The sequence below is a fragment of the Trichechus manatus genome, unplaced genomic scaffold (assembly GCF_000243295.1).
Source record: "Trichechus manatus latirostris isolate Lorelei unplaced genomic scaffold, TriManLat1.0 scaffold00030, whole genome shotgun sequence".
NCBI lineage: Eukaryota > Metazoa > Chordata > Mammalia > Sirenia > Trichechidae > Trichechus > Trichechus manatus.
This window is the reverse complement of record NW_004443966.1, coordinates 2,368,695-2,392,220: the sequence shown is the minus strand read 5'-3', so window position 1 is coordinate 2,392,220 and position 23,526 is coordinate 2,368,695. Positions and strand designations below refer to the sequence as shown.

At 37.9% G+C, this 23,526-nt stretch overlaps 1 protein-coding gene across 8 annotated transcripts in view; it reads left to right on the top strand.

The window, feature by feature from the left end:
- Positions 1 to 23,526, top strand: part of ZNF280D (zinc finger protein 280D) — a 116,358-nt gene that overhangs the window by 12,591 nt on the left and 80,241 nt on the right. For 3 of the 8 annotated variants that reach the window (XM_023729659.1, XM_023729656.1, XM_004374597.3), the window contains exons 2-6: positions 12,333 to 12,377; positions 12,493 to 12,561; positions 13,770 to 13,916; positions 18,321 to 18,386; positions 18,487 to 18,626. In XM_023729659.1, coding sequence (XP_023585427.1) covers positions 12,534 to 12,561; positions 13,770 to 13,916; positions 18,321 to 18,386; positions 18,487 to 18,626 — 381 coding nt within the window. In that variant the 5' untranslated portion in view covers positions 12,333 to 12,377; positions 12,493 to 12,533. Of the gene's footprint in view, positions 1 to 12,332; positions 12,378 to 12,492; positions 12,562 to 13,742; positions 13,917 to 18,320; positions 18,387 to 18,486; positions 18,627 to 18,649; positions 23,192 to 23,526 lie in introns of those variants that run through there. The other 5 variants (XM_023729657.1, XM_012555067.2, XM_023729658.1 and 2 more) reach the window with 4 other exon arrangements.

The following is a 23,526-nucleotide window of genomic DNA, read 5'->3' as shown; positions in this document are numbered from 1 at the left end:
GGAGAGAGGTTTTTCCCTGAGGGGTGTGTTTTTGATCCATGCAGTAGGCCAGATGCAGATACTTATTTTTCACTGATAGAGGGCTGCTTCTCACTGGTTCTGGATGGCCCAGTAGACTGTGCTGCTGGGTCTCTCCCAATATGGAAAATGCCTCCTAAGTGCCGCTGCTTGCCTCACCGCTCACCCCTGAGCTGATCCCGGCTGAAGGGCTCTGGCTTCTGCCAGGTGAGGTCTGGCAACTCCTTGCTGCTTCCAAACCGTCTCTCCCTCCCCCTGCCACTCAGTCTGATTCCTCAACTTTGCCTTTGATGTTCAGGGCTCCTAGATTGTCATATATAATCGATTCACTTGTTTTTTCGGGTCTTTGTTGTAAGAGGGACCACCGGAAGCGTCTGACTACTCTGCCATCTTTGCTCCGCCTCCCCTCACTAATGCACCTGGTGTGCAGCTGTCACCTGTCTATCAGTAGAGGCTTGTGTGTTGCTATGATGCTGAACATGTTTCAGTGGAGCTTCCAGACTAAGGTAGACTAGAAAGAAAGACCTGGTGATCTACTTCTGAAAAATCAGCCTACGAAAACCGTATGGTTCACTGTGCTGCGGTTAGCAGTCGATCATAGGGAGGGTGCAGGACTAGGCAGTGTTTTGTTCAATTGTGCATGGGGTTGCCATGAGTTGGGGGTTAATTGATGGTAGCTAGCAGCAACATTAGGTGGATATGTCTGTGATATTAGGATTTAATGGGCTCCAGAGGGGACCCTGAATGTGACCTTTTTGAATCACATCATTGTAGTTGTGATTTGCATCTCCCCATCACTATGAATCAGAATCCACTCAACAGCAGTGGGTTTGGTTTTGTCAGTAATGACTAATGAAGGAGCCCTGGTGGCACAGTGGTGTTAAGTGCTTGGCTGCTAAATGAAAGGTTGGCGGTCCAAACCCACCAGCTGTTCTGCAGGAGAAAGATGTGGCAGTCTGCTTCCATAAAAACTACAGCCTTGGAAACCCTATGGGGTAGTTCTTCTCTGCCTTATAGGGTCACTATGAGTCAGAATTAAGTTGCTGGCACATAACAACAGACGAGTACTGGTGTTGAGCATCTTTTCACGTGCTTCTTGGCCATTCGGATATCCTCTTTGTTAAAATGACTGTTTAGATTCTTTGCCCATTTTTCAATTGGGCTGTTCATCTTTTTGTTGTTAAGTTGTAGGAATTTTTTATGTATTTTGGATATCAAAACCTTATCCGATATGTTTCCCCAAAATTTTCTCACAGTCTGTAGGTTGTTTCTTCAGTTTGTTGAACTGAAGTCTTTAATTTTTATGAGGTCCCATTTATCTATTTTGTCTTTTGGTGCTTGTCTTTTTGGTGTCGTCCATAAGAATCCATTGTTAAAAACTAGATTCTGAAACAATACACCTGTGTTTCTTCTAAGAGTTTTCTGGTTTTAGTTCCCACATTTATGTCCTTGATCCATTTGAATTAGTTTTTGTATATGGTGTGAAGCATGGATCCTGCTTCATTATTTTGCACGTGGAAATCCAAATTCCCAGCACTATTAAATAGACTCTTCTTCTTTCTCCATTGAATTCACTTGGCACCCTTGTTGAAAATCAGTTGACCGTAGATGCAGTGGGTTTATTTCTGGACTCAAGCCTCATTCTCTGGTCTAATATGTATTATACTTTCTACTCATCTATAAATTTAATCTGCCCTCAGTATGGTCTTTATCCAAATCATTGCTAAAAGTATTGTTCATTGTTAGGTCATACTTTTCCTAATGTTCTTCTTATCTCTTAACCATAATGCTGTTTGTATCTTCAGTCACTCTTGTAATTCATTGCCTTACATATCAAACACTGGTGAGTGGGGTTGGGGTGTGGCAGGGGAGGTAAATGAATAATTTCATTAATTAGAGTCAGCACAAAGCTGCTTCCTATGAGGCTCGGGTTAAAGATGTCCCAGATTTCCAGCTTCTGCTCTACTACTCCTCTATCTCTGACACCAACCATTCCCCCGCCCCTTAGCATTCTTCCTTCCCCCATTGGATTCAGTAATTCACTGCAGCATCTCACAGAACTCACAGACTGTACATAGAGTTAAGTGGTTTATTACAAAGTGACAGGCTACACACTCAGGGTCAGGATCAATGTGGAAATAACAGGATACAACTCTGGAGACAGGAGACAGTCACCAGGACAGCTTTCTTGGCTCTGCACACCTTTCTCCTTGGCCACGTGCCTCTCTCCTTGGCCTTACCCGCTTCTCTGCCATCGGCTACCACCATGCTGCTGGTGGCGGGGCGGGGCGGGGGGGGGGAAGTGGGGGAGAGGAGTGTCCTGCACAGGGGCTGCCTCTGCACAGGATCTCCTGAGCCCCTGCCGCCAGGCCCCTCTAGGCCTCTACTGCCAGGCCTCTCTAGGCCTGTGCCCTGCTCCGGCAAGTGTTCCAGCTCTTTTGGCTCCACCAGCAAGTGCCCAGAGGCACCCTGCTCTGCTAGTAAGCCTCCTGTCTGAAGGCACTAAGGTCTCTCTCCATGGGCTGGCAAGCCCACCGCAGCTGTCTGCCTGTCCTGTGGTTCCCGCTGCTTGTACTGCTGCCGCCATTTCTCTGCTGCTGGGATCTGCTGTGCTTGCTGTCATTTCTCACTGTCTTGCACAAACTTCAGTGTTACAGCTCTTGACCTGTATTATAGCTTTTATAGGAGGTTCCCTCCTTTTTCTCTCTCTCCCTGCTTCAAAATCTCTCTGGGGTTGGCCGCTTATATACACAAGCTCCGTGTCTATTTCAAGGTATGGTGCTCCCAGCAGGAGCACAGATTGACCAATACTCACAAGTCGTTCAGTCTTGCTTGGTGGTTTTATGCACCACTGTTTGCATGGTAAATTGACCAATCCCTGCAAATCACTCAGTCGTATTGGGTGGATTGTCAAGCTACTATTTGCATAGCAAATCCCTGCAAGGTGTGTAAAATAATACATCAATCACAGTGCAGACTGCAGCCCAACCAATCATTTTCGGCAGAGTATAAACCCAAGACCATAAAAGCCATATATAAGAGAAACTCATTGTACTGCAGGAGGGAATAAGGGTTCTTACTTTTTACTACACACACTTTTTTGTACATTTTAAGGACTAATGCATATGTTTCTTCCATGATGGGGCATTTCCTAAGCTTCAGTTACATTGTTTTTCTCCAAATCTCTAACCTAGAGGTTCTTCTTAACCTTTTTGGTTCATATAGACCCTTACGAGAACTTGATGCATTATCTTATCCCCCACCCCAGAAAACAGACAAGTCTATGCAAAGTTTTGCACATTTCTCATTTCTGTAATTTACTCTCCTGCACCCGTGGACATCATATCAAGAACCTCTGCTGCAGCACTTCTAATTTTTATTGTTATAGTTACCATATCCTGTTTTGTATGATATTCATATATCTATCATAATCCCTCTGCTAGATTGATAGCTTCTTGAGATAGGGACTTTTTCTATATCCTGTGCAGTGTTGAGGAGTATGCCTTGCAGGTGTTGGCTTAATCAGAAATAAAAGGATTAAGCATATTATTTTTTAAAAGCTTTAATTGTTTATATTATAAAGTATTTTATTGTCTTTAGAAAATCCTGATTGAGCTCACTAACTTGGAGATTTGTTTTGGCTTTAAGGAATCCACCTGGATTTCCTCTATATGTGTTCAGAGAATTGAAGTGGTAATTCTTTGATTAGCTACCTTCAGAGAATGAAATTTTTTGTATAAGTTAGAGGGTAGTCAGGGGAAGCTGGCGTAATTGCTGTTTGAGCCTTATTTTTGGAAATAGGTAAGGAAGCCTCTTCTAGGACCAGGATTTTACCTACCCTAGTTCTAATCTCCTTTGTAAGCCACTTTTTTCAAGGCTGAGTCCCAACCCTTCCCGATCTCTGTTTGCCTGTTCACTGTTAAGATTTCTGAATGTATACTGTATGTATGTAGATATTTTTAAAGGATATTTTTTGTTTTATTTAAAAAATAAAAACTATATTCTTCTAAAAAATTATTTTTGGTGAAAATATACACAGTAAAACATACACCTATTCAATAATTCATGTATGTACAATTCAGTGACATTGGTTACTGCACATTTTGTGACCATTCTTGCTGTCTATTCCCAAATTATTTCGCTAGCATTAACTTAGACTCACTTTCCCCTACACTTCTCATCTATGCTGTAGACTTACTGTTGTCAGTTTGATCTCATATAGATAATTCTTTAAAAGAGCACAATGCTCAAGTCAAAAATACTAATTGAGCTAAACTGTTGTTTGATTTAAAGATAACTTCAGGGAGTAGTTTTGGGTTAAGGTTTAAAGATTATCTCAGGGCATTAGATTTGGGGCTTCCTCCAGTCTCCATGGATCCAAGAAGTCTGGATTCCATAAATATTTAAAATTCTTTTCCACAATTTTTATCCCTTTTGATCAGGATCTAGCTATTGACTCCTTGATCAAAATGTTCAGTAATGGTAGCCGGGCATCATCCAGTTCTTTTGGTGTCATGGCGAAGGAGGCAGTCCTCTTGCAGTCCAGTTCCTCCTGCAGTTCATATTCTTCCTTTTGTAGGTCCTTTTCTTGGAGTGACGATTATTAGAGGCAGTCATCTACTTAAAATCAGAGTCTTTGAGAAATCGGGTGAAATTTGATGAGATATCTTCTAAGATTTCTTAAGATTCTAGTTTGTCTGAATATATTAGCCTCTGGTGGTCAGATATTTCTGACAGTACAGTTTGTGTGGTTGGAATATGTTCTTTTCAAGAATAAGACTGTAGTTTTTAATGGGAACAACTGGACTGATTCCGAAAAAGATAAATCTGAGATTTCTAACACTAAAACATTTAAGAAAGTGATTCAGAGGCATAAAAGGAAAAGGTATTGATCTGAAATTTCATCAGGTTAATGATTGTAAATAAAAATTTTAATAAGTTAATTTATTTATAAAATTTCACATTTAAATACTTGAATTTTATGAAATCAAATTTTAGTTGTGGGTCTCTCTTTCCATTATGTATGGGTTCGTTGCTTATGATTTTAGGTTGCTACTTGTGTGATTTGTCTTATAATGCCAAAATAGGCATCATTGTTCTTTGCTTTTCTAATGCTGTTAACAGTTAATTTTCTAATGGAATAAATAGGTGACAGATACTAAGGCGATATAAAACTGGAGTTTAAAAAATTGCTTCTTTTCTTCAAAAATTATCTGTAAGATAAAATAAATTTTCTAATACCTCTTTGAGATTGTTGGAAATTTTTGAGGGATCACAAAAGCAAAGTTGGAAATATTAGGTTGTTACTCGTACTTAAGAACTCACTTTGAATCCTTCAGGCTCTGTTCATTTGGAATTAGAATTCTGAAATTACAGACTTCCATTTCAGTATGACATTTAGTGGTAAAGACTAAAGAATTGTTTATAAAGTGAGATAGAACAAACCAAAGCTTTAAAGTCCATGGAATAATTCAAATGCCCAAATTCTTGCTTTAGGGAAATTTGTGAGAGGAAAAAAGTGACAGATGAAAATTTTCTGAACAGTGTTACAGCGACCCTGTTCAGCGACCACTGAAAAAGTCTTCTAAGTATATAGGCAAACTTGTTAAATATTTAGTGTTTTTTATAGCCAGTGCATTAATCTTAGACCACCCTTATGAGCTAGTTGAGCTTTATTTTCATATTCCATACTTATATTGAGTATACATTTTCATTATTCAAAATGATTATATTAATATCTTGTTTTGAATTTTCCCTTTTATGTTAACTTGTTCATATCTGGTTTTGGTGTTGCCAACTTCTGGGTTAGGAATGCAACCCCCAATTAAAACACTTTTATGATGAGAAAAAAACAAAGATTAACTTTGTAATGTGGTTTCTTGGATGATTACATTGAATATCTTTATGAATTTAACCATTCACCATATTCTTCACATTCACTTTCCTGTTCTGCTTACCTGCTACTCATTAAAAAAGGAAGAGATTTTATGGAAATTTGAAATACTAGAATTCATGCAGAAAGAAAAAGTGCTTTTTCTTAATGGAAATGGTATAAGACACTATTGAAATGTTAATTTTTATACTTTGGTACTTTTGAATTGGATGCTTGATTTATTCTATGAGCTTAGTAGCATATAACTTAACTGTTGATAAATTGTAGGTATGTATACTATGTTTTTTATGAGAGTTTAAAGTTTATTTGTGTTTTAACTAGTTTATAAATGCTCTTTTTAAAATGTGTAAATATGGCAGAATAGATTTGACAGGTATGTTCCAGAAGATGTATTTAGAAAGCTAAAATTTCATCAGGAAAAACACTACTGTAATGAAGATATTATATTTCAAAATAATTTCTGAATGCTCAACCGATAGCACATTAATTCTAGTGTGATAATAGTATTGGGATTCGTTCTTAGAGTTCTTTAAAATGGGATTTAGCCCAGAGTTAATAATGGTTAAGATTTATTTATTGAGTGGTTACTGCATGTCATGCTTTGTATGTATCATCTCACTTAATGTTTATTATAACCCTGTAAGTTATATATATCATATTCATTATATATATATAACCAGTGTCATATGTATGTAACTGTTAACCTCTCTGCCTCATTTTACTGATACAAAAATTATAATCCTGTTATATATGTGTGTGTGTTATACATATATGCACACATGTTATATATGTAAGACTTATGTATAAGTAATATGTATATACAGTAAGGAGCCCTGGTGGCTTAGTGGTTAAGCACTCGGCTGCTAACAGAAAGGTCAGCAGTTCGAACTCACTAGCCACTCCACGGGAGAAAGATGTGTCAGTCTGCTGCCTTAAAGATTCAGCCTGGGGAACCCTGTGGGGCAGTTCTACCCTGTGCTGTAGGGTCACTATGAATTGACTCGATGGCAATGGGTTTGTCTTTTTTTTTATATATACAGTGAAACGTGTGAGAGCCCGAACTTGACAGGACTGCCTTGTTTTTCTGGGTCTTGCAAGTTTTCTACCTTTGACAGGGTGCAATTTTACCGCTTTTCTGTCTCTGCTTTTAGTGGGAGAATTTGAATTTTCCTTTTCTGACAGGTTTCTGCCTTACACAAGTTCAGGTTTTTGTAGGTTTTACTGTATTACTTACATATATGTATCGTATAACTTATGGGATTATAATATTTTCAAAACAGTATCAGTAAAATGAGGCACAGAGGTTAACTAACTTACCCAAGGTATTGTTGTTGTTAATTGCTGTCGAGTTCATTCTGACTCATAGGGACTCTATGTGTGCAGAGTGGAACTGCTCCATAGGGTTTTTCAAGGCTGTGTGTGACCTTTTAGAAGCGGATCACCAGGCCTGTTTTCTGAGGCACCTCTGGGTGGATTTGAACCACTAATAGCTGAGTACTTAATGGTACTGTAACCAAGTTGTCCAGTAGAAATGTTCTGTAGTTGCACTGTCCAGTATAGTGGCCGCTAACCACATATGACTTGAGCATTTGAAATATGGCTAGTGCCACTGAGGAACTGAATTTTAATTTTATATCATTTTAATTTTGAATAATCATACGTGGCTGGTGGTATTGTACGGTTCAGCCTTAGACTGAAGTTACGGTTCTAATTACATCTGAGGATTTCTGACTTTTTAATGTGTTTGCTAACAGCCAAAGGTTAATGTCACTTGTTAGCTATGGTCGAGCTTTGGTCCCTGACTTGGTGACTCCATGCAAAACGGGATCAGACTGGTGTGATCTACAGGGTTTTCATTGGCTGATTTTCCGGAAGCATTTCGCCAGGCCTTTCTTCCTAGTTTGTCTTAGTCTGTCAGCCTTTCTGGATTCAACATTTTAGCAACGCACAGTCTCCACTGAAAGACTGGTGGTGGTAGCACTTGAGGTACATTAGCTGGAAATCAAACCTGGGTCTCCCTCAGGGAAGGCAGGAATTCTGCCACTGAACCACAACTGCCTCTTATGTACTTAGCATTTGAAAATTCAAATTTATTAAAAGAGATACATTTTGAGGTGATTATTCATTTCTACAAAAGGATGCATTAAAAATTATTTATAATTTAATAATTCATCAGATTTCTTGAAGTTATTGTTGTTAGATGCCATTGAGCCGCTTCCAACTCATAGCAGTCCTGTGTATGACAGAGCAAAAAACTGGCTAGTCCTGTGCCATCTTCACAATCGTTGCTATATTTGAGCCCATTATTAAAGTCACTTCCATCTCATTGTGGGTCTTCCTCTTTTTTGCTGACTTTCTCCTTTACCAAGCCCAGTGTCCTTCTCCAGGGACTGCTCCCTCCTGATAATAATATCTCCAAAAGTACATGAGACGAAGTCTCACCATTCTCGCTTCTAAGGAGCATTCTGGCTGTACTTCTTCCAAGACAGATTTGTTTGTTCTGACAGTCCGTGGTATATTCAGTATTCTTCGCGAACACCATAATTCAAAGACATCAATTCTTTGGTCTTCCTTATTCATTGTCCAGGTTTTGCATGCGTATGAGGTGATTGAAAATACCATGACTTGGGTCAGGTGCACCTTAGTGCTCGAGGTGACATTTTTGCTTTTTAACACTTGAAAGAAGCCTTTTGCAGCACATTTGCCCAGTGCAATGTGTAGTTTGATTTCTTGACTGCTGCTTCCATGGGTGTTGATTGTGGATCCAAGTAAAATGAAGTCCTTGACAACTTCTGTCTTTTCTCTGTTTATCATGATGTTGCTGATTGGTCCAGTTGTGAGGATTTTTGTTTTCTTTATGTTGAGGTATAATCCATATTGAAGACTGGAAGTGCTTCAAGTCCTCTTCACTTTCAGCAAGCAAGGTTGAGTCATCTGCATATAGCAGGTTGTTAATGAGTCTTCCTCCAATCCTGATGTCGCATTCTTCATATAGTATAGTTTCTCGGTTTATTTGCTCAGCATACAGATTGAATAAGTATGGTAAAAAGGATACAACCCTGACACACACCTTTCCTGATTTTAAACCATGCAGTATCCCCTTGTTCTGTTCGAACAACTGCGTTTTGGTCTATGTACAGGTTCCTCATGAGCACAATTAAGTGTTCGGGGATTCCCATTCTTCCTAGTGTTATCCATAATTTGTTATGATCCACACAGTCAAATGCCTTTGCCTAGTCAGTAATACACAGGTAAACATCTTTCTGGTATTCTCTGCTTTTAGTCAAGATCTAGCTGACATCAGCGGTGATATCCCTCATTTTGCGTCCTCTTCTGAATCCAGCTTGGATTTCTGACAGCTCCCTGTCGATGTATTGCTGCGACCATTTTTGAGTTACCTTCAGCAAAATTTTACCTGTGTATGATATTAATGATATTGTTTGATAATTTCCACATTCTGTTGAACTACCTCTTTTTGGAATGGACACAAATATGGATCTCTTGCAGTTGGTTGGCCAGGTAGCTGTCTTCCAGATTTCTTAGCATAGACGAGTGAGCACTTCCAGTGCTGCCTCTGTTTGTTGAAACATCTCAATTGGTATTCCATCAATTCCTAGAGCCTTGTTTTTCACCAGTGCCTTCAGTGCAGCTTGGACCTCTTCCTTACCTTCGGTTCTTGATTATATACTACCTCCTGAAATGGTTGAACGTCGACCAACTCTCTTTCGTACAGTGACTCTTGTATTCCTTTTATCTTCTTTTGATGCTTCCTGAATCACTTCATAGTTTCCCCGTAGAATCCTTCAATATTGCATCTTGAGGCTTGACTTTTTTTTTTTTTCCCAGTTCTTTCAGCTTGAGAAGTGCCAACGTGTTCTTCCTTTTTGGTTTTCTGGCTCCAGGTCTTTGTACGTTCCGTTATAATACTTTACTTTGAAATCTTCTTTTCAACTCTTTTATTTCATCATTTCTTCCATTTGCTTTAGCTACTCTGCATTCAAGAGAAAGTTTCAGAGTCTCTTCTGGCATCCATTTTGGTCTTTTTTCTTCTTTCCTGTCTCTTTAATGTCTTTTTGCTTTCTTAGTGTATGATGTCTTTGATACCATCCCACAACTCGTCTGGTTTTCAGTTATTAGTGTTAAATGCATCAATTGTAAAAATTATCTCTAAATTCAGGTGGGATATACTCAAGGCCATACTTTGGCTTTTGTGGACTTGTTTCAATTTTCTTAACCTTCAACTTGAACTTGCATATGAGCAATTGATGTTCTGTTCTGAGGTCAGCCCCTGACATAGTTCTGACTAATGATATTAAGTATTTCTATTGTCTCTTTACACAAATGTAGTCGATTTTGATTCCTGTGTATTCCATCCGGTGAGGTCCATGTGTATAGTGGCTGTTTTGTTGCTGAAAAAAGGTGCTTGCAGTGAATAAGTTGTTGGTGTTGCAAGATTCTTTCAGGCCGTCTCCAGCGTCTGTCACCAAGGCTGTATTTTCCAACTGCTGAACCTCCTTCATTTCCAACTTTTGCATTCCAGTCACCGGTAGTTATCAAAGCATCTTGATTGCACATTTGATCAATTTCAGACTGCAGAAGTTGGCTAAAGTCTTTAATTTCTTCGTCTTTGGCATTAGTGATTGGTGCATAAACTTGAAAATAGTCATATTAACTTGTTTTCCTTGTAGACATATTGGATATTTTCGTATTGCTGACACCGTTGTGCTTTAGGATGGATCTTGAAATGTTCTTTTTGATGATGAATGCAATGCCATTCCTCTTCAATTTGTCATTCCCGGTATAGTAGACCATATGATTATCTGATTCAAAGTGGCCAATACCAGTTCATTTCAGCTCACTAATGCCTAGGATATCCATGTTTATGCGTTCCATTTCATTTTTGATGACTTCCAATTTTCCTAGATTCATACTTTGTACATTCCATGTTCCAGTTATTAATGGATATTTGCAGCTGTTTCTTCTCATTTTGAGCCATGCCACATCAGCAAATGAAGGTCCTGAAAGTTTGATTCCATCCACATCATTAAGCTTGACTCTAAGAAGTTTCCTGAATACAAACAATCAAACACTTTGAGGGACAGAGTAGCAGGGGTAGGGGTCTGGGGAACCATGCTTTCAGGGGACATCTAGGTCAGTTGGTATAACAGAGGTCATTAAGAAAATGTTCTGCATCCTACTTTGGTGAGTGGCATCGGAGATCTTAAAAGCTTGTAAGCCCCCATCTAAGATGCATCAGTTGGTCCCATCTACCTGGAATAAAGGAGAATGAAGAACACCAGAGACACAAGGAAAGTATTAGCCCAAGAGACAGAAAGGGCCACATAAACCAGAGACTTCCTCAGCCTGAGACCAGAAGAACTAGATGGTGTTTGGCTACCACCAATGACCACCCTGACAGGGAACACAACAGAGAGTCCCTGATGGAGCAGGAGAAAGGTGGGGTACAGAACTCAAATTCTAGTAAAAAGACCAGACTTAATGGTTTGACTGAGACTGGAGGAACCCCGGAAAGCATGGCCCCCGGATTCTCTGTCAGCCCAGAACTAAAACAGTTTCCAAGGCCAACTCTTCAGGCAGAGATTAGACTGGACTGTGGGACATAAAGTGATACTTGTGAGGAGTTTGTTTGCCTCTTAGTTCAAATAGATACAAGAGACTAAACGGGCAGCTTCTGTCCAGAGGTGAGATGGGAAGGCAGAGAGGGTTAGGAGCTGGTTGAATGGACATGGGGAATCAGGGGTGGAAAGGAGGAGTGTGCTGTCACAGTATGGGGAGAGCAATTAGAGTCACATAACAATGTATGTATAAATTTTTGTATGGGAGACTAACTTGAAATGTAAACTTCATGTAAACTACAACAATAAAAATAAAGGATAAAAAAAAAAAAAAAGACTGACTCGACTTTGAGGAGGCAGCTGTCCCCATTCGTATTTTGCGTGCCTTCCAACCTGAAGCATTCATCTTCTGGCACAATGATCAGACAATTTCCGCTGCTGTTTGTAAGGTTTTCACCGGCCATTTTTTTTCAGTAGACGACTACGCCCTTCTTCCTAGTCTGTCTTAAACTTGAAGCTCCACTGAAACATGTCCACCATGGGTCACCCTGCTGGTATTTGAAATACGAGTGGCATAGCTTCTAGCACCACAGCAACACGCAAGCTGCCACAGTATGACAAACTGATAGATCAGTGTGGTTTATTTAAGTAGTAAGTGCTTAACACAGTCACCCTTGTAGTTTGTAAATGTGGGCTCATTCAGAAATGAACCACTTATGGAAAGTGAGTTATATGTATTTATCAAACATATCAAATTTAAAAATTGAGGTTTTTACATGATAGAAGATTAAATTAAATTAAATTTAAGAAAATTCAGTCTAACAGTAGGTATCTTTATTTTATAGGAAGAAAACTGAGGCATAACTTACTACCTTGTCAGGAGTCATATGGTGAGTTTACTGTAGATCAAAATTAAATCCAAGAATTTCTGAATTGCAAGTTTCATGCTTCAGTATTTGATGTTACTTAAAGTATCTCATAAAATTGACTTATGTCATGTGTCAGCACTTAGGTGACATTTTTCAGAAAATCAGCTCTGCAACTTGATGGGCGACAACCCTTTTCAACCAAAAAGTAAGTGTTGCTGTCAGGACTGGTATTAGTATGTGTGGCTTTTGTACTGATAACTTTACTTCAGGAGAAAGGGGGGGAGGTGGGCACATTTTGTTAAAAACAAAAACACCCAAAATTATTAAAGTAACAAATGCTCATCATAAATGTAATAATATACAATAGAAAAAAATGAGTAAAGTAAAAATGAGGTGTTTCCTCCTTGTTCCCAGAGACAACTACTATTATCAGTTTGATATACATAATTACATAATTTTTTTCTATGCATAGGCAATTATTTCTATTTTATATGCTATTAGGTGCCTTTCTAAAAAAAAAAATATATCCTGGCTGTATTGACAGTGAGAGTGCTCTATTAAAAAAGAATGAGGAAGACCTTTTGTACCAACTGGTTATAAATGAGAACTTTCATCATTAGTATAGGTGGGCCTCCCTAATTTAAAAAAAACTGGGTATTACCTTACTTCACCTAGTTTCCTAGCTCCTCGATTATCATATGCTATATGCCTACTTGTATCCGATAGACTACTGTATGTAGGAGAAATACACTCTCAAGGAGCTATTTGGAGTTGGGCGTATAAAATTAAGACATAGTGAGCAGCTTCAGATCGTATATATATTAGATCATAAATTGCATGGCGTAAACTGTCAGTGCAGTTCAAAGTTGTAAGAAAAGTAAGGTCTAGTGGTTTGTTGAGGAAGTTATAATGGAACCAAGAGGGGCAGGGACGTAATATTTTGTTGAAGTTAGATACTTTATATGTCTTTTTCTTGAATTTATGTAACGCTTCTGTTGGGTAGACATTGTACTCATAGATCTGGGAAAATAAGTTCAGTTTTTCTATTGTACTTTCCACCTGTTGCCTTTTATTCTTAGTGTATCTCTCTTTTGCTAGAGCTTTTTTTTTTCTCTCCTAGATAATGATTAGGTACAATCCTTTTTGTAAATATAATCATATTCCATATGACTGAAACTGACTTTGGTTGATTTGACTGTCCCCAATTTTATGTCCACTGTAAATAGTTAATATCACCCATTATCTGTCTAAATTTGACTAGTTTAGCTCTTAGAGAGTGGCTCTGAGTTCTCCCGGTCGCTCCCAGGTGCTAACTACAAGTGCCAAGTTAGAAATTGGTGTTAGGACTGTTAAAGTACATTTTTAATTCTGTATTACATATTGCAGGTTTTATTTTTTCTTTTTGAAAATTAGATAATTCAAAGATGGCAGAACTATTTATGGAATGTGAAGAAGAAGAGCTGGAACCATGGCAGAAGAAAGTAAAAGAAGTTGAGGATGATGACGATGATGAGCCAATCTTTGTGGGAGAGATATCAAGTTCAAAACCAGCAATTTCAAGTAAGCCTTAGCTTTCAGTGAAGCCAAGTTTTTATAAGATATTGTTTCTAATGGAAAAACTTACGGTCTGTGTCATATGTCCTTGTTCCTCTGTAAGGAGTTGAGGATGAGAGATTGGGTAGGAGATCAGTAGGAACTTGAAAATTAGGGGTAGGGGATGTGGTTGGGGACTTGAAGGAAGTGAGAGGTTAAAATATTAGATGTGAGAAAAGAGAAATGGGCTAACATTACCTGGCGGCATTAGAAGCCTTCTGAGATTGGAAAATCATAATTTTTTGTGGAGCAGAGTAATCTCTTTATTCATTCATGTTTCTTTTTTCCTAAAGCCCAGAAGTAGAGAAAAGGAGGGACATGGAATGCTTCCCTTAAAATGTCAGAATATATTATATAAGTTTGTTTCAGTCTCTGATGAGGGTTTTCATATCCAGGCAACAGTCTTTCACAGTGTCATCTGATGATGGCTACAGTATGCATAGGCTGTGAATCATTACACAGTCTCTGGACTTTGTACCAACAGGGGCTGTAGCTTCTGGTCACACCCATCTTCTAGGAACTTCTGTTTATATTTTTGAAAGAGGAGGGAATGGTGTACAGCTACTGTACTTGCATGATGTAGCTGTCAGTAAGCTAATAGAACTCATGAAAAGTTTTTAACGGCTTTCTAGCAGAACCTCGGTACCATTGTGGGTTATTAGAGTAATTGAACTTACCATTGTTATAATGTTCAAGTGAAGATCCTGTTGATACTTGTTAAAATGTCTGCCTCAAAATGTGTAAAAGTACAGAGAAATAATGTACAGAATTTCAGGTGAGAACGAGAAAACAAATCCTTTCTTATTTCATTTACATGTTTTTTTTTTTTTTTTTATGTCAGGAGAATTTTCCAAAGAACGTAACCAACATACTACTTTTTTCTTACTTACCGTAGTAGTGCTTAAAAGTGTGATTAAGAGGCTAGTTTTAAATTTTTCTGAAAACCTAGTTCTTATTTCTCTTGCCGCTAAACTTGGAATGGTGCTTTTGTTTAATTTTATCAGAGGAGAATGATTTAACCAATTGAATTCTCAACACCGTTTTCTGCGGCAGATTGGTAATCTCTCATCGAGGTGCTAAGTAGAATGCCACTTCCGTTATAATATGAACTAGGTATGTTAGGGGGAGCCCTGGTGTTGCAGTGGTTAAAAGTGGTTGGCCGCTAACCAAAAGGACGGTGGTTTGAACCTGCCAGTTGCTCCGCGGGGGAAACATGTGGCAGCCTGCTTTGTAAAGATTTACAACCCTGGGAGCCCTATGGGGGCAGTTCTGCTCTGTCCTGTAGAGTTGCTGTGAGTTGGAATCAACTCAGTGGTGGTGACTTTTAGGCATGTTAGCATGCTTGTTGATGTTAGTGGATATTATAGTCTCTTAATTATTGTTTCCTAGTCGCTGTGATTATTTTATGCTGGAATATTACCATACTGCAAAATCATTATTCAAATTCTCTTATTGAAAACATGACAATTAAGATTCAAACTGAATTTACACTGATTGTAGGTGACTGTTAACACTGTTCAACTAGAACAAAGTATATTGGTTTTAAAATGATTCTTTCAAAAAGGGGATTGACCCTCGTAGAAGTTCTCTTCTAACTTGTTGAAATACCGAATTTAAGTGATTTTATTGCCTTCCTATGTGTAAGCCATAAAATATTTTAGCATATGGAATATGAGTTAAATGTTTATATAGAACTGCCATGGACAGGGGAAGGTATCAAAAACTTGTGTTTGGTAGATTACCGTTGGCAGAATGTGCTGTAGGAATAGAACAGCTCTTTGATGGTTTGAGTAAATATTTAATCTTCAGTTTCTGAGAGAAAACAGTATCAAGTTGTTTGAGCAGATATTTCTCCTAGAAAATGTCTATGTTTAGCTACAGGGCATTGGATTGCCATTATTAGAAAAGAATCCTACTTTTCTAATGTGACCCTTTATAGAATTATTTAAGGGGTGTTATGAATTGAATTGTGTCCTCCAAAAATATGTGTTATAATTCCTAACCTCTGTGTCTGTGGTTATAATTACATTTGGAAATGAGTTATCTTTGTTACCTTAATGAGGTAGGATTAGTGTAAGGGTGGGTCTTGAGTCAGTTTCTTTTGAGATATAAAAGAGATTAAACAAGCAAGCACGAGAAGCAGCAATGGGGGGAAGATAGATAGATGCCAAGCCACATGGAGATTTCCAAGGAACCAGGAAACAAGCTGAAGAGACAAGGACCTTCCCCCAGAGCCGACCGAGAGTGAAAGCTTTCCCCTATGGCAGGTGCCCTGATTTTGGACTTCTGTTGTTGCTAGGTCCTGTCCACTCAGTTCCGACTCATAGTGACCCCATGTACAACAGTACAAAACACTGCTTGGTCCTGCACCATCCTCACAGTTATTGCTCTGCTTGAGCCCATTGTTGCAGCCACTGTCTCAGTTTATCTCGTGAAAGGTCTTCCTCTTCTTCGCTGACCCTCGACTTTACCAAGTGTGATGTCCTTCTCCAGGGACTGGTCCCTCCTGATAACATGTCCAAAGTATGTGAGATGAAGTCTTGCCATCCTTGTTTCTAAGGATCATTCTGTCAGTACTTCTTCCAAGACAGATTTGTTCATTCTGGCAGTCCATGGTATATTCAATATTCTTCACCAGCACCATAATTCAAAGGCATCAGTTCTTCTTTGGTCTTCCGTATTCATTGTCCAGCTTTCGCATGCATATGAGGCAATTGAAAACACCATGGCTTGGGTCAAGCACACCTTTGCTTTTTAACACTTTGAAGAGGTCTTTTGCAGCAGATTTGCCCAATGCAGCGTGTCATTTGATTTCTTGACTGCTGCTTCCGTGGGCGTTGATTGTGGATCCAAGTAAAATGAAATCTTTGACAACTTCAGTATTTTCCCTGTTTATCATGATGTTGCTTAATAGTCCATTTGTGAGGATTTTTGTTTTCTTTATGTTGAGGTATAATCCATGCTGAAGGCTTTAGTCTTTGATCTTCATCAGGAAGTGCTTCAAGTCCTCTTTGCTTTCAGCAAGCAAGGTTGTGTCATCTGCATATCACAGGTCGTTGATGAGTCTTCCTCCAGTGCTGATGCCGCGTTCTTTTTCATATAGTCCAGCTTCTCGGGATTATTTTCTCAGGGTACAGATTGAATAAGTATGGTGAAAGAATACATCCCTGATGCACACCTTTCCTGATTTTAAACCATGCAATATCCCCCTGTTCTGTTGGAACAACTGCCTCTTGGTCTATGTACAGGTTCCTCATGAGCACAATTAAGTGTTCTGGAATTCCCAGTCTTCCCAGTGTTATCCATAATTTGTTATGATCCACATAGTCAAATGCCTTTGAATAAAACACACGTAAATACCTTTCTTGTGTTCTCTGCTTTTAGCCAAGATCCATCTGACATGAGCAATGATATCCCTTATTCCAAAGGTCATAGCTATTGGAAACCCTATTGATCCCTTGTTCCGAAGATCATAGCCATTGAAAACCTGACTGATCATAGTTCTAGTCCGACACATATGGGGTTGCCTTGAATCGGAATTGATTCGATGACAACTGGTTTGGTTTTTTTGATTTGATTCTTTTCTACTAGAAGGGAAAAAAGGAAATTTTTATGAAGTGTTTTCTTTGTGCTTCTTACCTTCTCCTGACCAGCAATTTTAGGCAGATCCCCACTATTCCAAATTTTAGTTTAATTCCTGAATAACCTGGAAATTACAGAGTTTACATGCTTGCAAGAGTAAGGAACCAGAAAGTCACATCAGTCCCAGATTGACTTTTGGGGTAATTTGAGATTCCTTAAGTTATAAGATATTCTAGTAAACTCTTGGTTTAATTTAGTCTGTAGTCTCTGATAGTTACCTTTTCTGAACTCAGGAGTAATTGTGCAGATAATCCAGTCAGATTCTCAACAATGAAACTTTCAGGCTTTTAGGGATGTGAATGGGATATGGAGTTTGGAGAAGATTTTGATTTTGAGTCCTAGGTAACTGAGTATATGTACAGCCTTGTCACTATTCAAGAAAAGAAATATTCTTCAATTATTTGTTGTACATGGATATGTTTTTGGAAAATTTTTACTACGTGGAGTACTTTCTGCCATGCAGAACGTTTTGACTTTTACTTCTGGATTTTGGATTTTGAGTTACAGTTAGAAAAGTTGTCTTTATTCTATGAGACAGTGAAGGCTAGTAACGCGTCTTTTGTTTCCTTAGTAGTGTTTATTTGCTCAGGATTAGCTGTGATCTTAAATCAGTGATAATTTATATACTCCTTCAGGAATGTGCAGTCATTTTCAATTCATGAGTTCTATTATCTTAATATGTATTTCATTCAAACAATCAGTTTTAAAATAAATACCATTTTTTTATAGATATTTTGAACAGAGTTAACCCCAGCTCATATTCAAGGGGAATAAAGAATGGCGCACTCAGTCGAGGTACAGTATTTTTGTACTTTTTAAATTTTGAAGTGAAGTATTCTTACATAATTGATTCTATAGAAATGTATTCAATATGTTGTGTAATTTTAAAATACAGGTATTACTGCTGCATTCAAGCCTACAAGTCAACACTACACGAACCCAACATCAAATCCAGTGGCTGCATCACCAGTAAATTTTCATCCTGAATCTAGATCTTCAAATAGTTCTGTTATTGTTCAGCCATTGTCTAAACCTGTAAGTGTTTCTAAAATTACACAGTGAGCTCAGGGATATATTGGATATTATTTATCAGTAGCAATAATAACCAGCTAAAATTCTGGACTATTAGAGCTAGTCACCATTCCAGTAGAAGCACAGTCAGCGTCAGAAGGGATCATTTTTATGAATAGCTTAACCAGCACTCAAAGTAATAACTGCAGGAACTAATTATCCATCCTGTTAATAAATCAAGTAGTATGCTTAAGTTAGGTATAGTATTGAAAATTATGCTATCAAAACATGAATAAAAGTACAGTCAGTAATGAAAATTGCATAATGGCAAACTAAGATTGTAAACTAGGCCAGGTGTTCTTAATTGGGAAAATGGTTCAAAGGCCATTGTTGCTTTTTATTTGGAAAAATACCTTCACAGTTTGGTTAGTTTTAAAAACTGTTAACAGAAGTAATAGATAATGGTAATAGTTAACATTTATTGAGCTATTAATATGTGCAAGGCTTTGTACTAAATGCTATACATAAATTAATCTCTTCATTTTTACAACATCTCTATAAGGTAGGCACTATTTTATCCCCATTTTATAGTTGGGGAAACTGAGGCTCACACAGGTTAAATGATTCACTCAAGGTCTCACAGCTGGCAAATGAAGAATCTGGGATTTCAATACGGGCTAATCCACAGTTTTTTATATGTATATAGGCAGTCCCCGGATTATAAACAAGTTCTATCCCTAAGTCTGTCTTAAAGTTAAATTTGTTTGTAAGTCGGAACAGTTAGGTACGGTTCATATCTAACATCAGTTATTCAAATATTTGTCTCATTATACAGTATGCAGTGTACTTTTCTGTGCATAAAAAACATTAAACAAACACATATACACTTAAACATCTTTAACGTAATAATACAGTAATAATAATGTTTCGATGTGCATCACAGAATAACGTCTGTTTCTTATTATGAACCACTGTATGTACCTTGAATTTTTAATATAATAGGCTTTACTGGGGTTGATTTGTAGCTAGGAATTGTACGTAAGTGGGACATTTGTAACTCAGGACAAGAGTTCAGTCCCCGGGTTAAGAATTCCCAGTTTATGGACAACTTGTACTTAACAATAGACTTGCCATAAAGCCTATTGTATTAAAAATTTTAGTTAAATACAGTGATTCATGATAAGAACACATGGGCTACTCTCATTGCGTGGCTTCAGGGGGTTATTGGCTCGTGGAAGGAGAATGCCATCCGCCTTTTTAAGTTGGATCACGTTGCGGAATAACACTGTGTTGAGTGTGTAACTTTGTATGTGGCTTAAATTCTCTCTTATTTACCCTTGTAACCATGCCTCCAAAGCGTAAATCCGATGCAAGTGCTGGTGATGCATCGAAGAAAAGGAAAACGATCACGATTGAAAATAAAGTGGAAATAATAAAACGATCGGAAAGAGGTGAAACGCCATCGGTCATTGGAAAAGCGTTAGGCTACAGTCGGTCAACGGTTGGAACAATTTTAAAGGATAAAGTGAGAATAATGGAGCATGTGAAAGGCTCTGCCCCGATGACAGCTACAATTATTACTAAGCATCGCAGTGATTTACTTATTGAAATGGAAAGGCTATTGGTAATCTGGTTAGACAATCAAAATCAGTTTAATATGCCTATTAGCCTTACTTCAGTGCAAGAAAAGGCTCGAAGCCTTTTCAATGATTTAAAAGCTGCACGGGCAGCAAGTGAAGGTGATTGTGAGGAAGAATTTGTTGCAAGTAGGGGTTGGTTCAATCGTTTCAAAGTGAGGGCAAATTTACATAATATTAATTTACATCGATGGAACAAGAGTAAGTGTTAACCTTTAATCATGATCTTTTCTCTTTTTTTCTCTAAACTGTTTTAAGAACAGTTTCTTTAATTTTTTTTACAGTACCGTGTACCTACACACATACACAGATTCTTTCTTCAGTATAGTACTATTGTAGTTATTTTCATTATTACTGTATTATGTTTAAGATGTTTTAGTGTATTTGGAAGTGTTTCTTAAGTGTTTTATATTCATAGAAAGGTAAAATATATACTGTATATACTAAGACAAACATCTGACTAACTGACGCTAAATAAGAACTGTATGTACTTGTTCCGACTTACCTACAAATTCGACTTAAAGACAGACTTAGGAACAAATCTCGTTCGTAACCTGGGGACTGCTTGTACATGCATACGTACTTGTATGTTGTGTATATAAATGTATACTTTTAAAAAAAATGGAGGCATTGCCTAGAGCAACCATTCTCAGAGTGTAGCCTGCAGTTCCCTGTGGTTCCCTAAGATTCTTTCAGTGGTCTGGGACATCAAAACTACTGTCATACTCATACTGAGACTCTATTCGCCTTTTCCACTGTGTTGACATTTGCACTTCTGATGCAAAAGCAATGGTAGGTAAACTACCAGTGCCTAAGTGTGAGTCAAAGCATTTGTGCCAAACTGTACTGATGGTTTTTGTATTAGTCACAACCAAGCCCTTGAAGTAAAAATTCCAGTTTCACTCAGAAATTTCCTTGATGAAGTATTACAGTGTTATTAATTTTGTTAACTGTCTACCCTGGAATACATGTCCCTTTTGATATTCCATGTGATGAAATGAGTAGTGTGCTTGAGGTACCTGTGTGTGAAGTACGGTGGTTGTCTTGCAGAAAAGCACGAGTGTAACTGTTTGAGTTGCAAGCTGAACTGCCTGCTTTTTAAGATGGCATACCATTTTTACTTGAAGGAGTGACTAACAAACAAACCACAGTGTATTAGTTTTTATTTCTGTGTATCAGTATTACCACAAGGTCAGTGTCTCAAAGCAACACACATTATCTCACAGTTTCTGTGAGTCAGATTCTCACAAGGCTACATTCAAGGTGTGGGCCCCAAGGCAGTGATCTCATCTGAGACTAGACTGGAGAAGTATCTGCTTCTAAGTTGATGTGGTTGCTGGCAGCATTCAGTTCCTCGTGGGTTGTTGCACTGAACCTCAGTATCTTGCTGGCTCTTATTTGACCCCTTGGCACGTGGGCCTACCCGACATGACTGTTGGCTTCCTCAAAGCCAGCAAGGGAGAGAGAGTCCTCAGGAAGATGGGCACTGCAGCTGTATGCAATATAGTCACGCACACAGAGTCATTTACACCCCGATACTTTTGCCAGATTATACTGGTTAGAAGCAAGTCACAGGTCCCACCCTCACTGAGAGGGAGATCCTGTAGAAGGGTGTGAATATCAGGAGACGGGAATCATGGAGGTCACTTTAGAGTCTGTCCACTACACACAGTTATCAGTCTTGGGTATTCGGCAGACATTTTCTCAAAATTGAACTAAGTGCACCTGCTATTTCAAGGAAAATAACAATAGTGTTTATTTCCAATGATAAAATTTGAACTTTGAAGCAAAAATTAGGATTTTGGAAAAGTTATATCTATCACCATGATCTTTACAACTTCCCAATACTTAAAGACTTTTCCGATGAAGCAGATGTTATTATTGAGTATGATTTTTTGATACTTTGTAATAAACTGTTAACATTTGGAAGAGCTGTATAATTTAGTGAAACCGGATAACCAGTGCATGATGTTACAAAATCATGCATAGGTAAAAGATCCATTTAAAGTGTAAGGTAGACCAGTGATCTTAAGGGAACAACAGAAAGTTTTGTTCAGTGATACAGTTTCAGATTCCACATTGCAAAAAACTTGTAAGAAACTACCAACTGTTGAGTTTTGGTAGAGTATCCAAGAAGCATATTCATCGTTACTCTAAAAAGCTATTAAAATACTCCCCTTTTCAACTACATATCTTTGGGAAACAGAGTTTTCTTTATATCCTTCAACCAAAACAACGTTAACAGATTGGAAAGCAGAGACAGACACAAGACCAGAACTGTCTTTGATTAAGTTAGACATTAAAGAGGTTTGCAAGAATGTGAAAGAGTGCCACTCTTTTCATTAATGTTTGTTGTTGTTGTTTGGAAAATAGTCATTTCTCAAAAATGTTATTTATGTTAACCTGTAATGGGTATGCTATTGTTATTTTAAAATGAATTAATAAACAAATGTTGTAAAAATTTCTCTGTTTTAATTTTTAATATGGTAAATATCAATAGATATAACCCACATAAACAAAAAGTCTTTTGGGTCCTCAGTAATGTTTACAATGTGTAAAGGGGTCCGAAACCAGAGTTAAGAGTACTGCTGCCTTAGAGAAATAGTAGTAAATTTTTCTTAAAACATTTGTTCTTTAGGCAGTAAAGAGAATAACTGCATAAGCACCTATTAATTTTATTGAAAATTTTGAAGTTCAAAACCAGAACTGAATTTAACTATTTTTAGTATAAATAGTATATTTTTTCTTAACTTATTTCGTATATTACTATGAAGTAATGTACATACCTATTAACACTAAAAATTGATATTTCGAGATACTGTCTTTCATAGAGACTTACTAAATTTTATTTTAATTTACACAGAAATGAAAAGGAAGACTTCAACCTTTTAAGTCTATTGCTAAATGAGCTCAACTCGCACTTAAATTTTGAAGATGTTGTGTATCACAAAAGTAAGAATAGCATTGTGCAAACACTTTTTCCCCCTGAATTCTTTTCTGTGTTTTCAGTATTCTGAAACAGCAGTTTAGTAGTCATGTGAGCTCTAGGCTAGTAGTTTAAAAAATCTGGATTGAAAATGAGAGACTTGAGTGCTGATGCTGGCTTTCTTCCTAACCTGAGCGTTATCACAACCTCTCTGGGCCTGATTGTCTTCATTTTGGAAAAGGGAGACCACTGGCTTTTCATCTTGGGTCCTCTTAAGCTTCCACAGGGTATTTCTGATACTCCAAAAACTGAATAGATGTTTGGGAAGTCAGATGACAGGCTACCCAGAACGTAAGAATTC